This window comes from Mustelus asterias, chromosome 12 (assembly GCF_964213995.1).
Source record: "Mustelus asterias chromosome 12, sMusAst1.hap1.1, whole genome shotgun sequence".
Lineage (NCBI taxonomy): Eukaryota > Metazoa > Chordata > Chondrichthyes > Carcharhiniformes > Triakidae > Mustelus > Mustelus asterias.
The window spans coordinates 51,366,243-51,387,284 of record NC_135812.1 but is presented as its reverse complement, the minus strand read 5'-3'; the positions used below and the strand labels follow the sequence as shown (position 1 = coordinate 51,387,284).

The following is a 21,042-nucleotide window of genomic DNA, read 5'->3' as shown; positions in this document are numbered from 1 at the left end:
ATAATGTACATCGGGTGAAGGAGGGAGCATCTGAGGCCTCTGGCACACAGGGACCTGCCGGAGGCTACATACTGGGCCACTGAGATCACTTCTCCCTCAGCTGCTGGAGATGCATCAACAGAGCCAGGGAATGCAGGAAGGGCTACACTGGACTTTGGGAGCAGTCCCAAAGCTTTCAGACGGACCAGCTATTGCCTGTCTTGCATGCTTCCCAGGCCAACACTATAAGGGTGGCATCCGCAGTGGAAAGCCTAGGGCAGGGATTCCTCACCATGAATAGCAGGCTCCAAGCATTGGCCAAGTCACTGCAGGTCACAGGAGAGTCCCAGAGGACCACAGTTGAGGCTCAGCAGGATTCTCGAGGTTCTGTGGCCCAAGGCTGAGAGGCTCGAGAGCTTGCACGAGACCCAGTGGGACAGCGCTGAAACACAGCGGGCTACGGCAGCAACCTTTGAGAAGGTGGCCCAGTCACAGAGGGTCATGGCTGAGGGGCTGCAGAGTATGGCCCAGTCTCAGAGGGCCATTGACAGGTGGCCCCCGACTCAGGTGACCACCACAGAGGGCTCGACCACCATCGGTAGGACGCAGGTGGTCCTCCAGGACTGGCAGGACCAGTGATGCCAGAGCTTCTGGAGCTCACTGCAGAAGCACCGCAATTCCATGGATTGACCCAGGGGCCCACAGGAACCCCATGGGCGGAGGAAGAGCTTGAGCCAATGCTGGGGCCTTCCAGCAAGGAGACTCTGGCTGTGGCTACACCTCCTGATTCCCCCCTTCCTGACATCGGGACATCTCAGGGACAGCGGGATGAAGAGGGTGTCATGAATACGTCTTAGACACCAGGAAGCCAGCCAGAGCCCTCAAGATCCAGGCCCTCCAGAGGCCGCCCGCCACGCGCATCACAGGCCACGGGACGTAGTAGGCAGCTGGCCCCCTCCACCTCCGATGTACATTCTGGGGAGACACATCTACATGTCTCTCCAAAATGTACATCGGAGGTAGAGGGGGCCAGCTGTCCACTTCACCTGCCCCGGGGCCCTGTATGGGGGTTCACTGATCCCTTACCTATTACACAGACGTGAGCCCAGGTGCCAGCGTGCATGCAGAGCTCAAGTAGGAGTCAGACTAGTTTGCAGCAGGGCATCATCATATGGTGCTAGCAAGTCATCATCACCCTCCTGTCTGCCAAAGAAACTCACTAACACAGGCCCACCACTCTGGTGTGACAACGTTGCAAGAGACAGAAGGACTTGGGGAGGGTTTGGGAATGGAACCCCATGCACAAACACAGGCCCCTAGTTAGTGAAGTGCCTGGTGAGCAGGGCGTCCCTAGCCACCCTTGCATGCCTCAGTCTCGCTGCCAGCCTTCCAGCGCCTGGGTGGTGTTGCTCGGCATTGTCCTCTTCTTCTTCCTCCTCCTCTTCTTCCGCCTCCTGCTGGGCGGCCTCCTCCCGGGCGGCCTCCTCCCCAGCGACGCCCGGCTGGTCAGCCTCCACATCCTCCTCACCACCAACATATAATTCATATAATCCTCCAATAGGTCACCTCTCTGCTGTGCCATGTTGTGTAGGGCACAGCACACCACCACAATGCAGGAAGAAATCAGGGGGTTGTACTTTAGGGTCCTGCCAGAGCAGTCCAGGCACCAGAACCGCATTTTCATGAGCTCTATGCACTTCTCCACTATTGAGCGGGTCTCCGCCTGAGTCACAGGTCTCCGCACAGGCATCTTCAGCCAAGTCCAAAGCGGGTACCCCATGTCACCCACAAACCATCCCTGCAGCCTGAGCTCCTCCTCAAAGGCCTCAGAATGAAGCTGTCATGCACGCTGCCAGGGTGTCTCGTGCAGACATGCATAATGTTTATCTTGTGGTCACAGACCAACTGGACATTTAGGGAGTGGAACTCCTTTCTATTGACGAGTCTTTGTGGATTCTGAAGCAGGGCCTTGAGGGCGACGTGGGTGCAGTCTATATCCCCCTGCACATTAGGCATCGCCGCAATGGCCATGAATCCTGCAGCCCAGGCTTCCTGATGGGCCTGGTCCAGATGAAATTTGATGTACTGCCCAGCCCGGGCATACAGAGCATCCATGACATCCTTGACACAGGTGTGGACAGCTGACTGTGAAATGCCACATACATCTCCACTCGGGGTCTGAAAGGAGCCAGTGGCATAAAAATTCAGAGTGGCCATCAATTTGACAGCCATTGAGAGTGGGTGCCCCCCTCTGCCCAGAGGTGCCAGGTCCTGCAACATGTGGCACAGGTGTTGCACTGTCTCCTTTCGGAGCCGGAGCCGTCGGCAGCAGTCCGGGGCTGCTGTGCATGCATCGACCTCCACTATGATAATGAATTCCAGACATCCACCCTCCCTGCATAAAGAAGTTTTTCTTCATGTCCCCTTAATCCTTCTGCCACTTATCTTAAATCAATGACCCCAGGTTTTTGAACTCTCTGCCAAGGGAAACAGGTTCCTCCTGTCTACTCTCTCCCTCCCTTCACAATTTAGTCCACCTCAATCATGCCTCTCCTCAGCCTTCTCTGTTCCAAGGAAAACAACCCCAACCTCTCCAATCTTTTTGATTTGATTTGATTTGATTTATTATTGTCACATGTATTAACATACAGTGAAAAGTATTGTTTCTTGCGTGCTATACAGACAAAACATACCGTTCATAGAGAAGGAAACGAGAGAGTGCAGAATGTAGTCTTACAGTCATAGCTAGGGGGTAGAGAAAAATCAACTTAATGCAAAGTAAGTCCATTCAAAAGTCTGACAGCAGCAGGGAAGAAGCTGTTCTTGAGTCGGTTGGTACGTGACCTCAGACTTTTGTATCTTTTTCCCGAAGGAAGAAGGTGGAAGAGAGAATGTCCGGGGTGCATGGGGTCCTTAATTATGCTGGCTGCTTGGCCGAGGCTGCGGGAAGTGTAGACAAAGTCAATGAATTTGCGTGATGGATTGGGCTACATTCACTACCTTTTGTAGTTCCTTGCAGTCTTGGGCAGAGCAGGAGCCATACCAAGCTGTGATACAACCAGAAAGAATGCTTTCTATGGGGCATCTGTAAAAGTTGGTGAGTGTCGTTGCTGACATGCCAAATTTCCTTAGTCTTCTGAGAAAGTAGAGGCGTTGGTGGGCTTTCTTAACTATAGTGTCAACATGAAGGGACCAGGGCAGGTTGTTGGTGATCTGGACACCTAAAAACTTGAAGCTCTCGACCCTTTCTACTACATCTTCATTAATGTAGACAGGGACATGTTCTCCTTTATGCTTCCTGAAGTCTCCTTCGTTTTGTTGACATTGAGGGAGAGATTATTGTTGCCGCACCAGTTCACCAGATTCTCTCTCCCATTCCTGTACTCTGTCTCGTATCTCAATCTCTCCTTGTCGCTACAATTCTCCAGCCCAGGCAACATTCTGGTAAATCTCCTCTGCACTCTCTCCAGAGCAATTACGTCCTTCCTGTAACGTGGTGACCAGAACTGCACACAATACTCCCATTGTGGCTTCCCATCGTGGTCTTATACAGTTCCATCATTATATCCCTACTTTTATTTTCTACACCTCTGCCAATGAAGAAGAGTATTCCATATGCGTTCTTTACAACCTTATCTACCTGTACTGCTACCTTTAGGGACCTGTGTATTTGTTCGCCAAGATCTCTCACTTCGTCTACCCCTCGCAATATATTGTGTATTCCCTTTTACTGTTTGACCTCTATGTTAAAATCCATCTGCCACTTTCCTGTCCACTTCACCAACCCATCTATATCATTTCAGAGTTTACAGTTGTCCTCTGCACTATCCATTACACGGCCAATTTTTGTCTCGTCTGCAAATTTCCCAATCAAGCCCCCCCATGTTCAATTCCAGATCGTTAATATATAAAAAAACAGCAGTGGTCCCAACACGGGGCCCTGCGGAACACCACGTGAAACAGCTTTCCATTCGCAAGGGCAGCCATTGACCAATTGCCCTTTGTTTACTGTTACCAAGCCAACTTTGGATCCAATTCGCCACATTATCCTGTATCCCATGGGCTTTTACTTTTTTGATCAATCAGCCATTTGGGACCTTGTCAAACGCCTTACTAAAATGTATGTACACAACATCCACTGTACTATCCTCATCAATCCTCCTCGTCACTTCCTTAATGAATTTGATCAAGTTTGTGAGGCAAGACTTTCCTTTACAAATCCATGCTGACCACCCCTGACAAGTCCATACCTTTCTACGTGACAGTTAATCCTATCTCCCAGGATTGATTCTACTAATTTGCCTACCACTGACGTGAGACTAACTGGCCTATAATTGTTTGGCATTTCCTTCGATCCCTTTTTAAACAATGGAACTATGTTTACATTTCTCCGGCACCTCCCCTGTATCTGGTGAAGATTGGAAAATCACCCTCAGAGCACCTGCTATCTCCTCCATGCCCTCCTTTAGCAGCCTTAGAAACAGACCATCCGGCCCTGGCAACTTATCAACTTTCAAGGATTCCAACTCTTTGGGTACTTCCTCTCTTTATGATTATCCTGACCAACATCTCATAGTGTTCCTCCTGGACTATTAAACCTGCATCATCCCTTTTCTTTGTAAGCATGGAAACAAAATACTCATTTAAAACCCATCCCACAGCCTCTGGATCTACGCACAATTTCCCTTCTTCATTTCTGAAAGGTCCCACTTTTGCTTAACTAACCTCTAACCATTCATTGGTAAAAACATCTTTGGGTTTTCTTTAACCACAGGTGTTCCCAATCTTTTTTCATGCCCTCTCTTTGATTCCCTTACTTCGTTGTTTACTTCATCTCTGCTCTTCTTGTATTTGTCTAGACTATCTGCAGTGCTTAGCTCTTCGTGCCTATTGGACACTATCTTTTCTTCTTTGGTATTGCCCTGGACAAACAGGGGGGTCTAGATTTGGCAGCACCATTCTTATTTTTGGAGGTGTCTTGTCTACTTTGTATATTTACGATCTTGCTTTTTACTGTTTCCCATTGGTTTTCCATTGATTTATCCCCTAGCAGTGCTGTCCAGACCACCTCAGCCAAGTCCCTCCTCATTCATGCAAAATTTGCCTTCCCGATATGGTTGTCAACCATCACTTCACCCACTTGCCCTTCTTCATTCCCCAAGGCGAGGTCTGGAATTCTATCCCCTCTTGTTGGGTTCGTCACTAATTGGCTGAAAAAACTTTCCTGGACACAGCTTTCCTGGCTGTTTGAGGGTAAATCCACATCTGGCATGTGGGAGTCTTTTAAGGAACAGTTGTTAGGGCTACAGGACAGGCATGTGCCTGTAAAAAAGAAGGATAGGAAGGGTAGGATTCGAGAACCGTGGATAACCAGGGAAATTGAGGGACTGGTCAAAAAGAAAAGAGAGGCAGCTAAAAACGGAGGGAGCTCTGGAGGAGTACAAAGGAAGTAGGAAAGAACTCAAACGGGGAATTAGAAGGGCAAAAAGGGGTCACGAAATGTCCTTGGCAGACAGAATTAAGGAGAATCCCAAGGCATTTTATTCATACGTTAGGAACAAAAGGGTTGTCAGGGAAAAAAAATCGGACCTCTCAGGGACAAAAGTGGGGAATTATGCTTAGAGCCCAAAGAAGTAGGGGAGATCCTAAATGAATACTTTGCGTCGGTATTCACAAAGGAGAGGGATGTGTTGACTGGGAGTGTCTCGGAGGGGAGTGTTGAACTGTTGGAGAAAATCTCCATTACAAGGGAGGAAGTGTTAGGTTTGTTAGAGAATATAAAGGCTGACAAATCCCCAGGGCCTGATGGAATCTATCCAAGGCTGCTCAGGGAGACGAGAGATGAAATTACTGGGCCTCTGACGCAAATCTTTGTCTCGTCACTGGATGCAGGTGAGGTCCCAGAGGATTGGAGGATAGCTAATGTGGTCCTGTTATTTAAGAAGGGTAGGAAGGATAGCCCGGGTAATTATAGGCCGGTGAGCTTGACATCCGTGGTGGGGAAGTTGTTGGAGAAGATTCTTAGAGATAGGATGTATGCGCATTTAGAAAGGAATAAACTCATTAACGATAGTCAGCATGGTTTTGTGAGAGGGAGGTCATGCCTCACTAACCTGGTGGAGTTTTTTGAAGAAGTGATCAGAATGGTTGACGAGGGAAGGGCCGTGGATGTCGTCTATGTGGACTTTAGTAAAGCGTTTGACAAAGTCCCTCATGGTAGGCTGGTGAAAAAGGTTGGATCTCATGGGATAAAGGGGGAGGTGGCTAGATGGGTGGAGAACTGGGTTGGTCACAGAAGACAGAGGATGGTAGTGGAAGGGTCTTTTTCCGGCTGGAGGCCTGTGACTAGTGGTGTTCCGCAGGGCTCTGTATTGGGACCTCTGCTGTTTGTGATTTATATAAACGATCTGGAAGAAGGTGTAACTGGGGTGATCAGTAAGTTTGCGGACGACACAAAATTGGCAGGACTTACAGATAGTGAGGAGCATTGTCAGAAGCTACAGAAGGATATAGATAGGCTGGAAATTTGGGCAAAGAAATGGCAGATGGAGTTCAATCCTGATGAATGCGAAGTGATGCATTTTGGTAGAAATAATGTAGGGAGGAGCTATACGATAAATGGCAGAACCATAAAGGGTGTAGATACGCAGAGGGACCTGGGTGTGCAAGTCCACAGATCCTTGAAGGTGACGTCACAGGTGGAGAAGGTGGTGAAGAAGGCATATGGCATGCTTGCCTTTATAGGATGGGGCATAGAGTATAAAAGTTGGGGTCTGATGTTGCAGATGTATAGAACGTTGGTTCGGCCGCATTTGGAATACTGCGTCCAGTTCTGGTCGCCACACTACCAAAAGGACGTGGAGGCTTTGGAGAGAGTACAGAGGAGGTTTACCAGGATGTTGCCTGGTATGGAGGGGCTTAGTTATGAGGAGAGATTGGGTAAACTGGGGTTGTTCTCCCTGGAAAGACGGAGGATGAGGGGAGACTTAATAGAGGTGTATAAAATTATGAAAGGCATAGATAGGGTGAACGGTGGGAAGCTTTTCCCCAGGTTGGTGGTGACGTTCATGAGGGGTCATAGGTTCAAGGTGAAGGGGGGGAGGTTTAACACAGATATCAGAAGGACATATTTTACACAGAGGGTGGTGGGGGCCTGGAATGCGCTGCCGGGCAAGGTGGTGGAGGCGGACACACTGGGAACGTTTAAGACTTATCTAGACAGCCATATGAACGGAGTGGGAATGGAGGGATACAAAAGAATGGTCTAGTTTGGACCAGGGAGCGGCACGGGCTTGGAGGGCCGAAGGGCCTGTTCCTGTGCTGTATTGTTCTTTGTTCTTTGTTCACACTGCATGAATTCTACTCCCTCAATGCCCCTTATATTATTTGAATCCCAGTTGAGACTGAGATAGTTAAAATCTCTTTCTATTATTGCCCTCTTGTTCTTACAGGCAGAAATTTGCCTACAAATGTGTTCTTCTATCTCCTTTTCACTCCTAGTATCACCTTTTGTTTTTCCTCCACTGCGATCTCATTTGCTGCAAGGAAATAATGAAGCCTTTCAATAGATTGGCCCCAATTTTCCACTTCTGGGTTGAACTGTTCAATCTTCCCAATTAAAGACATTTTTACATGGTGTATGTACCTTGCTTCTTCAGAATTTTGACGTTGACTCTCCTCCCCCTCTAGCTGCCCCAGTAACTATCAACGGTTGCGATCCCCCAATAACTAACAAAGGTTTGTCCATGTCGCCAGGATAATAACTTTGAAGGTGACTTGTTGTGGCATCAAGTTATGAAGGGTTTATTACCAATAGTATTTGTATATGTACAAGTGATGATCTACAGAATTGCAATATGTATCTACTCTCTTCTCTTCCTGTCTTCAACTGAGGTTCCTCCTCAGCCCAGGACCCGCACCCTTGCACCCGATTGGCTCAACCTCCCGTGCTGTCTCTCCATAGGGCCATGTGGCCCTTAGGGATCACCCCTTAAAGGGACATGCTACCATGCTTTCTCTCTTTGGTCCCCCCCCTCCCCCACCCCCCCAACCCCCCACTCACTGTTTCTCTTAGTTTTTGTCTCTCTCTCTCTGTTTCTCTCTTAACTTCATGCTCTCGATCTCTCTTTCTCTCCCTCCCATTCTCTATTATTCTCTTTCTCTTATTCTCAATCTCTATTTGCCTCTCCCTCTGAGTCTCTCTGAGTCTCTCTCTCTCTCTCTGTCAGAGTCTCTCTGTCTCCCTATCTATCTCTGTCTCTCTCTCTTTCTCTCTGTCTCTTTTTCAGTGTCTCTCATTTTCTCCCTCTCCTTCTCAGTCTCTCTCTCTTAGTCTCTATCTCAATTTCTCTCTCCCGTCCCTCCCTGGCTTTCTCTCTCTCAGTCACTCTCTGGGTGGGATTTTATGGCATCGCTCGAGCGAGACCAGAAATTCCTGCCCAAGGTCAATGGACATTTCCATTGTCTGCCGCTTGCCCGCTCCAATTCTGTGGCAGACGGGATGGTAGAATTCCAGTATCTATCTCTCAGTCTCTTTCTCTCTTGGTCTCTCTCTGCCTCTCTTTCAATCTTTTCCCCCAACTCTCTGTCTCTCCCACTCTCTCTGGCTCTCTGCCTCTCACTCTCTTTCTGGCTAATGGGTGCTATTTTACCATTTTTTTCTAAGTGCTGAACAGGCATGGAACTGGGAGGGTTTCACATCCATTTTTTGGGAGCGTTTCAGGCCCCCCAAATAAGTACTTTGGCTGCAAAATTTTGAGCAAGTCGGTTGCTCACTGCAGAAGCCTGTGGTTGGGGGGTAGAGGGGGTGGGGGTTAACCTGCCCGAAAGCCTGCGAAGAGAGGTAGTGCGCATGTGCAGACCTCTGATGCCGGACATACACATTAGCAGTAGCTGGGGTCTGACAGACAAAAAAAGAGCTGTCAGGTCCCTGCTAGCAATCGCAGAGGCCCACAGCCTGAGATGCAGCCCCCTCCAACTCCCCTGCCGCCCAGACCGAATGCGGACCTCCTCCCTTCCCCACCGATCACAGTCCCGCTGCCCTCCCCCCACCGATAACTGCCGAATGGCGGCGGGCCCCCTCCCCCATTAGACCTGACCCCACTGGCCCTTTCCCTCATTGGCCCCACCCCAACACTGCCTGGTGGGCATTGCGCAGGTGCCAGGCTGGCATTGCTAAGGTGCCAGGGTGGCACTGCCAGTCTGGCACTGCCCAAGGGGCACCCCCCCTCCCTTGCTCTCAGCCTCTCCAGGGGGCCTCAATGGCCTGCGGTTCCACCGGCGAGGGGCATGTCTATTCCTCACCGGACAGAACTTCTCCTGGCAAGGCCATAAAGACAGGCCCGCCCGAACGATTGAACGTCCGGTTCGCTAATCACATTGAAATGTTTATTTTTTTAAATTTCAATAAATTAACCTGCCTTTCGCCCATTTCCGGCGAGAGGTTGACTGTGCCGGAAATCCTATGGTAAAATGGCGCCTCTGCCTCGCGGTCTCTCTGCCTCTGTCTGAAAAGAGAAAGCAGGACTCACAGAGGAGAGAGAGAGTGAGGGAGATGTACGAAGCAGAGAGGAAAAGATGTGAAGGAGTGAGAGAGGGAAGCAGTTGACGTCCTGCTCTCTTTTTTTTCAGTTTGGTTCTTCTGTTTATCTTGTGTATTATTCTATCCTTCTCTCTATCTCCTGTAGGCTGTTGTACAAAGGGTCATTACATCATTGAAGAAGGCCACCTGGTCCATTAAGCCCATGCCAGCTCTCCGCAGGGCAGTGCATTGAGTCCTATCCCACTGTGTTATCTCTGCCTCTCTGCAAGTTTATTTCCCTCAAGGTGGCCATTCCATTTCCTTTCCAAATCCCAGGGTGGTGAACCTGGACACTAAGCAATTCACTCCCGGAAAACTGGACGGACGCAGTGTCAATTGGCAGCTGGCTTTTCATTGCAACTTTTATTTCTGTTGCAGAATGATGCACTTTTGAAAATAGGTATATTATAACTGTTTCCTTATAATTCAAATTGGATTAATTTTCACAATGAAATTCTATTTCAGGACCACATTTCAAATTATTAAGGTTATAAACAATAGTGTTTTTCAAAAAGCTATTTTGGTGATATACAAGATGAGGTAGAGGGACATCCTGAAGGAAAAGAGAGGCTTGTGCTTTGTTCCTGTAAAGACTGATATCAGGAAGCAGGGCTAAGTTTGGGCTCCCAATGGGAGGCGAGCAGGTTACAGGCTTTGGCCATGAGGTCCAGGTTTAAGGCAACTGTTTGTACATGCCAAGGCTAGAGGTATCAAGCACACCAGGACTTGAGCAGAGAACATCAGCCATGTAAGAGAATAAGGCAAAACTGAACTGAGTGCAACATAGATTTACAAGAATGATACCTGGACTCCAGGGATTTTACAAGTTAAGCCTGTTGTCTCTAAACTTAGAAGGTAATGGGGTGATCTGATCAAAGTCTTCAAGATATTAACAAGAAAAGACAGGGTAGATAAAGATAACTATTTCCTCTGGTTGGAGATTCTAGAACGAGAGGGCATAGTCTAAAAGTTCGGACCATACCATTCAGGAGAGATGTCAGGAAGCACTTCTACACACAAAAGTTTGGAACTCTCTCCTACTAATGGCAGTTGATGCCAGATCAGTTGCTAATTTTAAATCTGAGATAAATAAAGTTTTGTTAAGCAAAAGTAATAAGGGATATGGGCCAAAGGCAAGTATATGGAGTTAGGTCACAGATCAGCCATGATCTCACTGAATGGCAGAACAGGCTCAAGGTGCTAAATGGATGACTCATGTTCCTATGTGGATTGAAATCGATTTCAGATAGAGAATGGAGTGCAGAGGGCGTCAATGTGGGGTTGCTACTGCTCCTGTTATCTGATTTTTCCAATTGTTTTTGCAATGAGCAGATCTCTCATCTCTTAGTAGTGAAACCTGAAGATCGATTCACAGCCGAACAAGCTCTGGCACACCCTTTCTTCCAACAGTACCTGGTGGAGGAGGTTCGCCATTTCAGTCCTTTCAGGAAATTTAAGGTAAGGGTTGGGAAAAACTAGCAGACAACAATGTCCAAATCTAGCATTATTGAAACTAGATTATAAGCAATAAATTGTGAATTATCTACACTATTTGGAAAGTTCAATAACCCCAGATTCAAAAAAGGTGCTCTCCACTCAGAAAAAGGAAATGTGCATCTCTACAAACCGTGCACATACTGAGGATAACCCAAAGTGCTTTGCAACAAAATTGAGTACATTTGATGTGTAATCAGTGGTGTAAATGTAGAACATGCGGAGAGCATCTTGGACAGAGCAAGCTCCCACAAACACCAATCAGCTAAATGATCCAATCATCTATTTTCACAGTAATGTTTGAGGAATTAATATCAGCCAAGTCACAAAGAGAAATCCGGCTCTTTCTCAAACAAGTGACATTGGGTCAAATTAAAGAGCTGAGAATTACCATTGGGATTCTGGTGTACATTTAGCCCATTTGCGATGATGTTGCAACTTTGCAAACTTTGTGTTACCTGCTTGTTAGGAAGGTGTCTTCATGCAGTCAGCACTAACAGTGTGATTCACATCACCAACACTGTCACTTCCTAACTATGCTTTTTTGGACCTTTTGAACCAAAGGTAGCATGGCTGCTCAATGTGCTGAATTGTTTTATTCTTTTGTGAGGTCTGAGCGTGGCTGGCAGATCAGCGTTTATCGCCCATCCTTAATTGCCCTTGAGAAAGTGGTGGTGAACTGTCTTCTTGAACCTGCTGCAGTCCATGTGGTGTAGGTACACCCACAGTACTGTTAGGGAGAGAATTCCAGGATTTTGATCCAGCGACAGTGCAGGAACAGTGATATATTTCCAAGTCAGCATAGTGAGTGACTTGGAGGGGAACCTTCAGGTGTTCCAGGGGAACTATGAGGAAGACAAATACAGGTTTAGAATGCAAATCCAGCTTGCTGAATGAGGTGGTGATGTTACTGGACTAGCAAGTGCCAGCCAATGACCATCTCCAACCAGAAAGGATCTAACCATCTCTCCCTGACATTCAGTGGCATGGCTGCTCCTGTTCTTCTAGATGGGTTTGGAAGGTGCTGTCTGAGGAACCTTGGTTAGTTCCTTGTATCTTGTAGATGGTACACACAGGTGTCTCTGTACATTGGTGGTGGTGGGAGTGAATGTTTGTGGAAGAGCTAGCAATCAAGTGGGCTGATTGGTCCTGGATGGTGTCAGGCTCCATGAGTGTTGTTGGAGCTGCAGCCATCCAGGCAAGTGGAGAGTATTCCATTACACTCCTGACATAGACCATAGAACATTACAGCGCAGTACAGGCCCTTCGGCCCTCGATGTTGCGCCGACCTGTGAAACCAATCTAAAGCCCATCTAACCTACACTATCCCAATATCATCCATATGTTTATCCAATGACCATTTAAATGCCCTTAATGTTGACGAGTCCATTACTGTTGCAGGCAGGGCATTCCACGCCCTTACTACTCTCTGAGTAAAGAACCTACCTCTGACATCTGTCCTATATCTCTCACCCCTCAATTTAAAGCTACGTCCCCTCGTGCTAGCCATCACCATCCGAGGAAAAAGGCTCTCACTGTCCACCCTATCTAATCCTCTGATCATCTTATATGCCTCTATTAAGTCACCTTTTAACCTTCTTCTCTCGAACGAAAACAGGCTCAAGTCCCTCAGCATTTCCTCATAAGACCTTCCCACCATATCAGGCAACATCCTGGTAAATCTCCTTCCTATAATGCGGCGACCGGAACTGTACGCAATACTCCAAGTGCGGCCGCACCAGAGTTTTGTACAGCTGCAACATGACCTCATGGCTCCGAAACTCAATCCCTCTACCAATAAAGGCTAACACAGCGTACGCCTTCTTAACAACCCTATCAACCTGGGTGCCAACCTTCAGGGATCTATGCACATGGACACCGAGATCTCTCTGCTCATCCACACGACCAAGTATCTTACCATTAGCCCAGTACTCTGTATTCTTGTTACTCCTTCCAAAGTGAATCACCTCACACTTTTCTGCATTAAACTCCATTTGCCACCTCTCAGCCCAGCTCTGCAGCTTATCTATGTCCCTCTGTAACCTGCAACATCCTTCCGCACTGTCCACAACTCCACCGACTTTAGTGACATCCGCAAATTTACTAACCCATCCTTCTACACCCTCATCCAGGTCATTTATAAAAATAACAAACAGCAGGGGCCCCAAAACAGATCCTTGCGGTACACCACTAGTAACTGAACTCCAGGATGAACATTTCCCCTCAACCACCACCCTCTGTCTTCTTACAGCTAGCCAATTTCTGATCCAAATGGCTAAATCACCCTCAATCCCATGCCTCCGTATCGTCTGCAGTAGCTTACCGTGGGGAACCTTATCAAACGCTTTACTGAAATCCATATACACCACATCAACCGCTTTACCCTTATCCACCTCTTTGGTCACCTTCTCAAAGTACTCAATAAGGTTTGTGAGGCACGACCTACCCTTCACAAAACCGTGTTGACTATCCCTAATCAAATTATTCCTTTCTAGATGATTATAAATCCTATCTCTTATAATCCTTTCCAAAACTTTGCCCACAACAGAAGTAAGGCTCACTGGTCTATAATTACCAGGGTTGTCTCTACTCCCCTTCTTGAACCAGGGGACATTTGCTATCCTCCAGTCTTCTGGCACTATTCCTGTAGACAATGACGACATAAAGATCAAAGCCAAAGGCTCTGCAATCTCCTCCCCAGCCTCCCAGAGAAACCTAGGATAAATCCCATCCGGCCCAGGGGAGTTATCTATTTTCACACTTTCCAGAATTGCTAACACCTTCTCCTTATGAACCTCAATCCTGTCTAGTCTAATCGCCTGTACCTCAGTATTCTCCTCGACAACATTGTCTTTTTCCTGTGTGAATACTGACGAAAAATATTCATTTAGCGCCTCTCCTATCTCTTTGGACTCCACGCACAACTTCCCACTACTGTCCTTGACTGGTCCTAATCTTACCCGAGTCATTCTTTTATTCCTGACATACCTATAGAAAGCTTTAGGGTTTTCCTTGATCCTACCTGCCAAAGACTTCTCATGTCCCCTCCTGGCTCTTCTTAGCTCTCTCTTCAGGTCCTTCCCGGCTAACTTGAAACTCTCAAGTGCCCTAACTGAGCCTTCATGTCTCATCTTTACATAAGTCTCCTTCTTCCTCTTCACAAGAGATTCAACTTCTTTAGTAAACCACGGTTCCCTCGCTCGACCACTTTCTCCCTGCCTGACAGGTACATACTTATCAAGGACACGCAGTAGCTGTTCCTTGAACAAGCTCCACATTTCAATTGTGCCCATCCTCTGCAGTTTCCTTCCACATCCTATGCATCCTAAATCACGCCTAATCGCATCATAATTTCCTTTCCCCCAGCTATAACTCTTGCCCTGCGGTATATACCTATCCCTTTCCATCACTAAAGTAAACGTAACCGAACTGTGGTCACGATCACCAAAGTGCTCACCTACCTCCAAATCCACCACCTGGCCTGGTTCATTACCCAGTACCAAATCCAATGTGGCCTCGCCTCTTGTTGGCCTATCTACATACTGTGTCAGGAAACCCTCCTGCACACATTGGACAAAAACTGACCCATCTAAAGTACTCGAACTAAAGCTTTTCCAGTCAATATTTGTAAAGTTAAAGTCCCCCATAACAACTATCCTGTTACTTTCGCTCCTATCCAGAATCATCTTTGCAATCCTTTCCTCTACATCTCTGGAACTTTTCGGAGACTTATAGAAAACTCCCAACAGGGTGACCTCTCCTTTCCTGTTTCTAACCTCAGCCCATACTACTTCAGTAGACGAGTCCTCATCAAACGTCCTTTCTGCCACTGTAATACTGTCCTTGACTAACAATGCCACACCTCTCCCTCTTTTACCACCTTCCCTGATCTTACTGAAACATCTAAACCCCGGAACCTGCAACAACCATTCCTGTCCCTGCTCTATCCATGTTTCCGAAATGGCCACAACATCGAAGTCCCAGGTACCAACCCATGCTGCAAGTTCACCCACCTTATTCCGGATGCTCCTGGGGTTGAAGTAGACACACTTCAAACCACCTTCCTGCCTGTCGGTACACTCCTGCGATCTTGAAACCTTATTCATACACTCAACCTCCTGTACACTGGAGCTACAATTCAGGTTCCCATCCCCCTGCTGAATTAGTTTAAATCCTCCCAAAGGGCATTAGCAAATTTCCCCCCCCAGGATATTGGTACCCCTGTGGTTCAGGTGTAGACCATCCCGTTTGTAGAGGTCCCACCTACCCCAGAATGACCTGTGCCTTGTAGATGGTGGAAGGCTTTGGGGAGTCAGGTGATGAGTTATCCGCCGCAGGATTCCTAGCCTCTGATCTGCTCTTGTAGCCACAGTATTTATATGGCTAGTCCAGTTCAGTTTCTGGTAACTCCAGGATGTTGATAGTAGGAGATTCAGTCGTGATAATGCCATTGAATTTCAAGGGGCAATTGATCCTCTCTTGTTGGAGATGGTCATTGGCCGGCACTTGCTAGTCCAGGGACATCACCATCTCACCATGATTTAATTTGATTTGATTTATTATTGTCGCATGTCGTCACAGTGAAGAGTATTGATTCTTGCGCACTACACAGACAAAGAATACAGTACATAGAGACGGAAAGGAGAAGGTGCACAATGTAGTGTTACAGTCATAGCTAGGGTGTAGAGAAAGATCAACTTAATATACAGTAGATCCATTCAAACGTCTGATGGCAGCAGGGAAGAAGCTGTTCTTGAGTTGGTTGGTACGTGACCTCAGACTTCGGTATCTTTTTCCCGATGGACGAAGGTTAAAGAGAGAATGTCCGGGGTGTGTGAGATCCTTGATTATGCTGGCTGCTTTTCCGAGGCAGCTGGAAATGGGGACAGAGTCGATGGATGGGAGGCTGGTTTGAGTGATGGACTGGGCTTCGTTCATGACCCTTTGTAGTTTCTTGCGGTCTTGGACAGAGCAGGAGCCATACCAAGCTGTGATATAACAAGAAAGAATGATTTCTATGGTGCATCTGTAAAAGTTGGTGAGAGTCATAGCAGACATGTTGAATTTCCTTAGCCTGCTGAGAAAGCAAAGGCGTTGATGGGCTTTCTTAGCTATAGCGTTGGCATGGAGTGACCAGAACAGGTTGTTGCTGGTCTGGACACCTAAAAACCTGAAGCTCTCAACTATTTCTCCTTCGGTCCCATTGATGTGGACAGAGGCATGCCATCCAATATGCTTCCTGAAGTCGATGACCATCTCCTTCGTTTTGTTGACATTGAGGGAGAGATTATTGTCGTTGCATCAGTTCACCAGATTCGCTATCTCTTTTCTGTACTGTCTCTCGTCATTGTTTGAAATCTGATCCACAATGGTGGTGTCGTCAGCAAACTTGAAAATCGACTTGGACGGGAATTTGGCCACAGTATAGGTGTATAAGGAGTATAGTAAGGGGCTGAGGACACAGCCTTGCAGGGCATGTGTTGAGGATGATAGTTGGGCATGTGTTGAGGATGATAGTGGAGGAGGCGTTGATGCCTATCCTTACTGACTGCGGTCTGTGGATTAGGAGGTTAAGGATCCAGTTGCAGTGGGAGAAGCCGAGCCCCAGGCCATGGAGTTGGGAGATGAGTCTTGTAGGAATAATGGTGTTAAAGGCCGAGGTGTAGCCTATGAATAGGTGGGGCAAGCTGGATTTGCATTCTAAACCTCATTGTCTTCCTCATAGTCCTCCTTAGTGTGCTCCTAGCAAATAGGAAACTCTATTTGTTTCAGTCATGTCGGTCAGGTGTTTAAAGAAGGCTTTCCCCAACAGTCATATCTGTCATTGAGTGTCTTTGAGTCTCTTCATTGAACACTGCCTTCTCCAGCTTCACAGTCTCATTGAACATTGAATACAGGAGTTTGGACGTCTTGTTGACATTGTACAAGACATTGGTAAGGCTACACTTGGAATACTATCGACAGTTCTGGTCACCTTATTATAGAAAGGATATTATTAAACTAGAAAGAGTGCAGAAAAGACTTACTAGGATGCTACCGGGACTTGATGGTTTGAGTTCTAAGGAGAGGCTGGATAGACTGGGACTTTTTTCTCTGGAGCATAGGAGACTTTAGGGTGATCTTATAGGGGTCTATAAAATAATGAGGGGCACAGATCAGCTAGATAGTCAACATCTTTTCCCAAAGGTAGGGGAATCTAAAACTAGAGGGCATAGGTTTAAAGTGAGCGGGGAGAGATACAGAAGGGTCCAGCGTGACAATGTTTTCACTCAGAGGGTGGTGAGTGTCTGGAATGAGCTGCCAGAGGTAGTAGTAGAGGCGGATACAATTTTGTCTTTTAAAAAGCATTTAGACAATTACATGGGTAAGATGGGTATAGAAGGATATGCCAAACGCTGGCAATTGGGACTAGCTTAGTGGTAAAAACTGGGCGGCAAGGATAAGTTGGGCTGAATGGCTTATTTCAATGCTGTAAACCTCTATGACTCTATGGCCAGAATTTTACTGCCACGCCCGCCCGGATTCCGGAATTCTCCGTTGGCATCCAACAGGATTTTATGAGCCTCGCTCGAGCGAGGTCATAAAATCCCACCCTATGACTGTCACTTCATGCACCTCTAAAAAAGTTTCTCCTCATGTCTCCATCCATTTCCCTTAAATCTGTGTCCTCAAATCAGGCCTCTAACTGATGTGGGCAGCCAATGATTAACTCTGACCGCTTGGCTGCTCTCATTATCATGAATAAAGAACGAGTAGCCTGAATTTCCCAGACTATTGTAATTGAGTACAAGAGTTGGGAAATCATGTTGCAGCTATATAAAACCTTGGCTCAGCCGCATTTGGAGTATTGCGTGCAGTTCTGGTCACCACACAACCAGAAGGATGTGGAAGCTTTGGAGAGAGTGGAAAGAAGGTTCACCAGGGTGTTGCCTGGTCTCGAGGGTGTTGGCTACGAGAAGAGGTTGAATAAACTAGGATTGTTTTCACTGGAAAGACAGAGGCTGAGGGGAGACCTGATAGAGGTCCACAAAATGATGAGATGCACAGACAGGGTGGATAGTCAGAGGCTTTTTCCCAGTGTGGAAGCGTCAATTACTAGGGGGCACAGGTTCAAGACAAGGGGGGAAAGTTTAAGGGAGATGTGCGGGGGATGTCTTTTATGCAGAGAGTGGTGGGTTCCTGGAACGTGCTGCCAGAAGAGGTGGTGGAAGCAGGCATATGAGCAACATTTAAGAGGCATCAGGATGGGTACATGAATTGGGAGGGAATCGAGGGATACAGACTGGGTAAGGGCAGAATTTTCTTTTAGTTTAGTTAGAGCATCATGATCAGCACAGGCTTGGAGGGCCGAAGGGCCTGTTCCTGTGCTGTACTTTTCTTTGTTTTCTGTACTATCAACAGCACTGGGCATCGACGTGACTGACCCACACTTCATACAGTAATCACACAATCCTTTGCAGAGGTCAGTCATTTTCTCCATGTGCGGCAGTAGAGAAGCAGATATTCAGCACAGAAAGGTTTTAGTTTGTATGTTGAGCCCTGAGTTCTGTAATGTCCTAACTATGTTAGGGGTTGTGGGTTTTACACAAAAAGGAAAAGATGTGGTTTGCATATACAGATTCAAAGTAACAACAACTGGTTTAATGAGGAGCTGCTCCCTGTACCAGGTAGAAAATGAAACTAAGCAGGAGCCTGTGAAACACCTCAATGACATCACCATCAAATCATGTGACTGGCTCTTAAACTAATCGTGAAACCATTTAAATATATAACAAATTTATTCTGAATTATGTCTTCTAGACTATTATCTGGACTGTACTGGCCTCCGTTCGCATTTATTACAAGTATCGCCGAGCAAAGCCACTCACCAAGCAAGTGCTTATTCGAGACCCTTATGCTATCAAAGGAATTCGTAAAGTGATTGATGGCTGTGCTTTCAAGGTGTATGGACACTGGGTAAAGAAAGGTTTGCAACAGAACAGAGCAGCCTTGTTTGAGAATTCTCCAAAAGCCTTCCTGTTCTCACTAGGCACTGATGGTGATCACATGTCCGAACAGCGGTTGCAATAAATGCTGCCTTTGGCTTAATTGTTAACAATTCTCTGACAATAACCTCTGACCTCACTTCCCTGTTATAATGGGATGGGTTTGGGCGTCATAATCTAACTGCTAATTTTAAACTTGTAGGAAAACAGTTTAGGGCAGTCCTGTAAAAGAGTGAACTATTTAATATGAGGTATCAGTGTGAGTCTGCTGTTCTTTCTGAAGTTGCGCTTTAGTCTTTGTCCACAAGCTTGAGTTGACCTCTGCTCCCCTGAATGAGGCTTCCTTTCTCCTGCTCACTCTATCTCGCTCAATTTCCCATCCTAAAGATCCTTGTCCTCCTCTCAGCCACACTAACCAATCATCCCAAATTTTGCTCTGTTCTGCAATTCTTCCTTCATTCCCACATTGACGTCCATGTCTTCAACTATTGACATTCTGCAAAGTTGTGGCACTCCGTTCCTAAATCCTCCACCTCTCACTTCCTTTAAACTCTCCCTAAAATCGATCTCTTATACCAAAGGGGTGATTTTGCCTTCCTGTCCAGCTGGGGCTCCAGTCATCTAATTGGCCAGCATCTCTGGAAGGTGGGACTTCCTCCTGCGTTGGAGATGGATTAATGAATTCCATCCACCCCCCCCCCCCCCATCCCTGAACATCGAATTATTGTGGTGCAGTCTCTCTCAGCAGCAATGCACTCTCCACTGACTCCTCAGGAACCATGCCATCCCAAACATCCTGGCCCACTTGCCCACTCTCCTGCATTATATACTGGGCTGGGGTCCCTCTCTCCTCCCCTCCCCCACTTTGACATTTGCCCTTGCCTCACCCCACAGCCAGGTAATGGCTGTTCGAGGCAGGAACTCCACCATTGGCTGGCCAGGAAGTACCACCTCCCAGAGTTGCTAACCAATCAAATGGCAGCAGCACTACCACCGGGAGAGCCTGCAGCCAATCCCTGACTGAGAACATGTCTGGAATCATGGAGGTCTCAGTAGGCTCAGGCTGATGGAGTTAGAGTTAGTGTTGACATGGTGGGGAAGGTGTAATGGTGAAATGTGAAGGTGTTGGCCAGAGCTCCAATCAGGGCCATTTGCCTCTATGCCTGATGCCAGCAAGAGCAGTGAAAACAGCAGAGTGTACTACTTGGCACCAGCCCCATCCACCTTGGAGACAATTGCAGTGGGAGCTGCTATTAAATAACGTCTGGGTCTTCATTGGCTCAGGGTCAGTGGGTCTCCCCTTATCCTCCCTGGGCCCAGGTATGTCCAGGGACAGGACACACTTACACCCAGCTTTATAGCTGCCTCATCCCTAGACATATCCAGGATTGTGCCAGAATGTTCTTGAAACTTCTTCCCGGGTGCGAAATCCTTTGTCTTAAATCCTGTGACTCCAGGTTAAAAACAAAAATGCAGCAATGAACTGTCCTGGGTTGTGGGAATGAATAGAGTCTCAGTGCACAGTGTCTGTCCTGTAGCAAATGATTCACACTTTTATTGCATGTACTGCATGGCATAAAAACAGCCTGTTTCTGTTCTGGACACTTAAAGAGAAAATTAAACCATTTTTTGAGGCTGTGTGGAATCTGTCTAATATTTATTCTCAATTGCTAAAATGATATGGAAATGAAACTAAAAGCAGGAGCCTGTGAAACACCACAATGACATCATCATCAAATCATGTGACCAGCTCTTAAAGCAATCATGCAACCACTTAAATATATAACATTCCTCCCCCCCTTTACTTCTGTGGTCATGACCACAAATTACTACAATGTTCTACATAGGATCAATAATACCCTAGACACAGGACTATGTATCGTAATCATTATACACCGTCAATAAGAAATTCAATCAGGAGGACATATATTCCTCTTTGGTTGTGTATGACGTTCTGGACTTTGGCTGTCCCTGAACCTAGAAGTATGATTTGAAACTTCTTCT

At 46.9% G+C, this 21,042-nt stretch overlaps 1 protein-coding gene across 3 annotated transcripts in view; it reads left to right on the top strand.

The window, feature by feature from the left end:
- Positions 1-20,676, top strand: part of LOC144501450 (phosphorylase b kinase gamma catalytic chain, skeletal muscle/heart isoform-like) — a 146,016-nt gene extending 125,340 nt beyond the window's left edge. For all 3 annotated transcript variants that reach the window (XM_078225222.1, XM_078225224.1, XM_078225223.1), the window contains 2 exons: positions 10,892-11,017; positions 18,854-20,676. In XM_078225222.1, coding sequence (XP_078081348.1) covers positions 10,892-11,017; positions 18,854-19,123 — 396 coding nt within the window. In that variant the 3' untranslated portion in view covers positions 19,124-20,676. The remainder of the gene's footprint in view (positions 1-10,891; positions 11,018-18,853) is intronic.
- Positions 20,677-21,042: the final 366 nt, after the last annotated feature.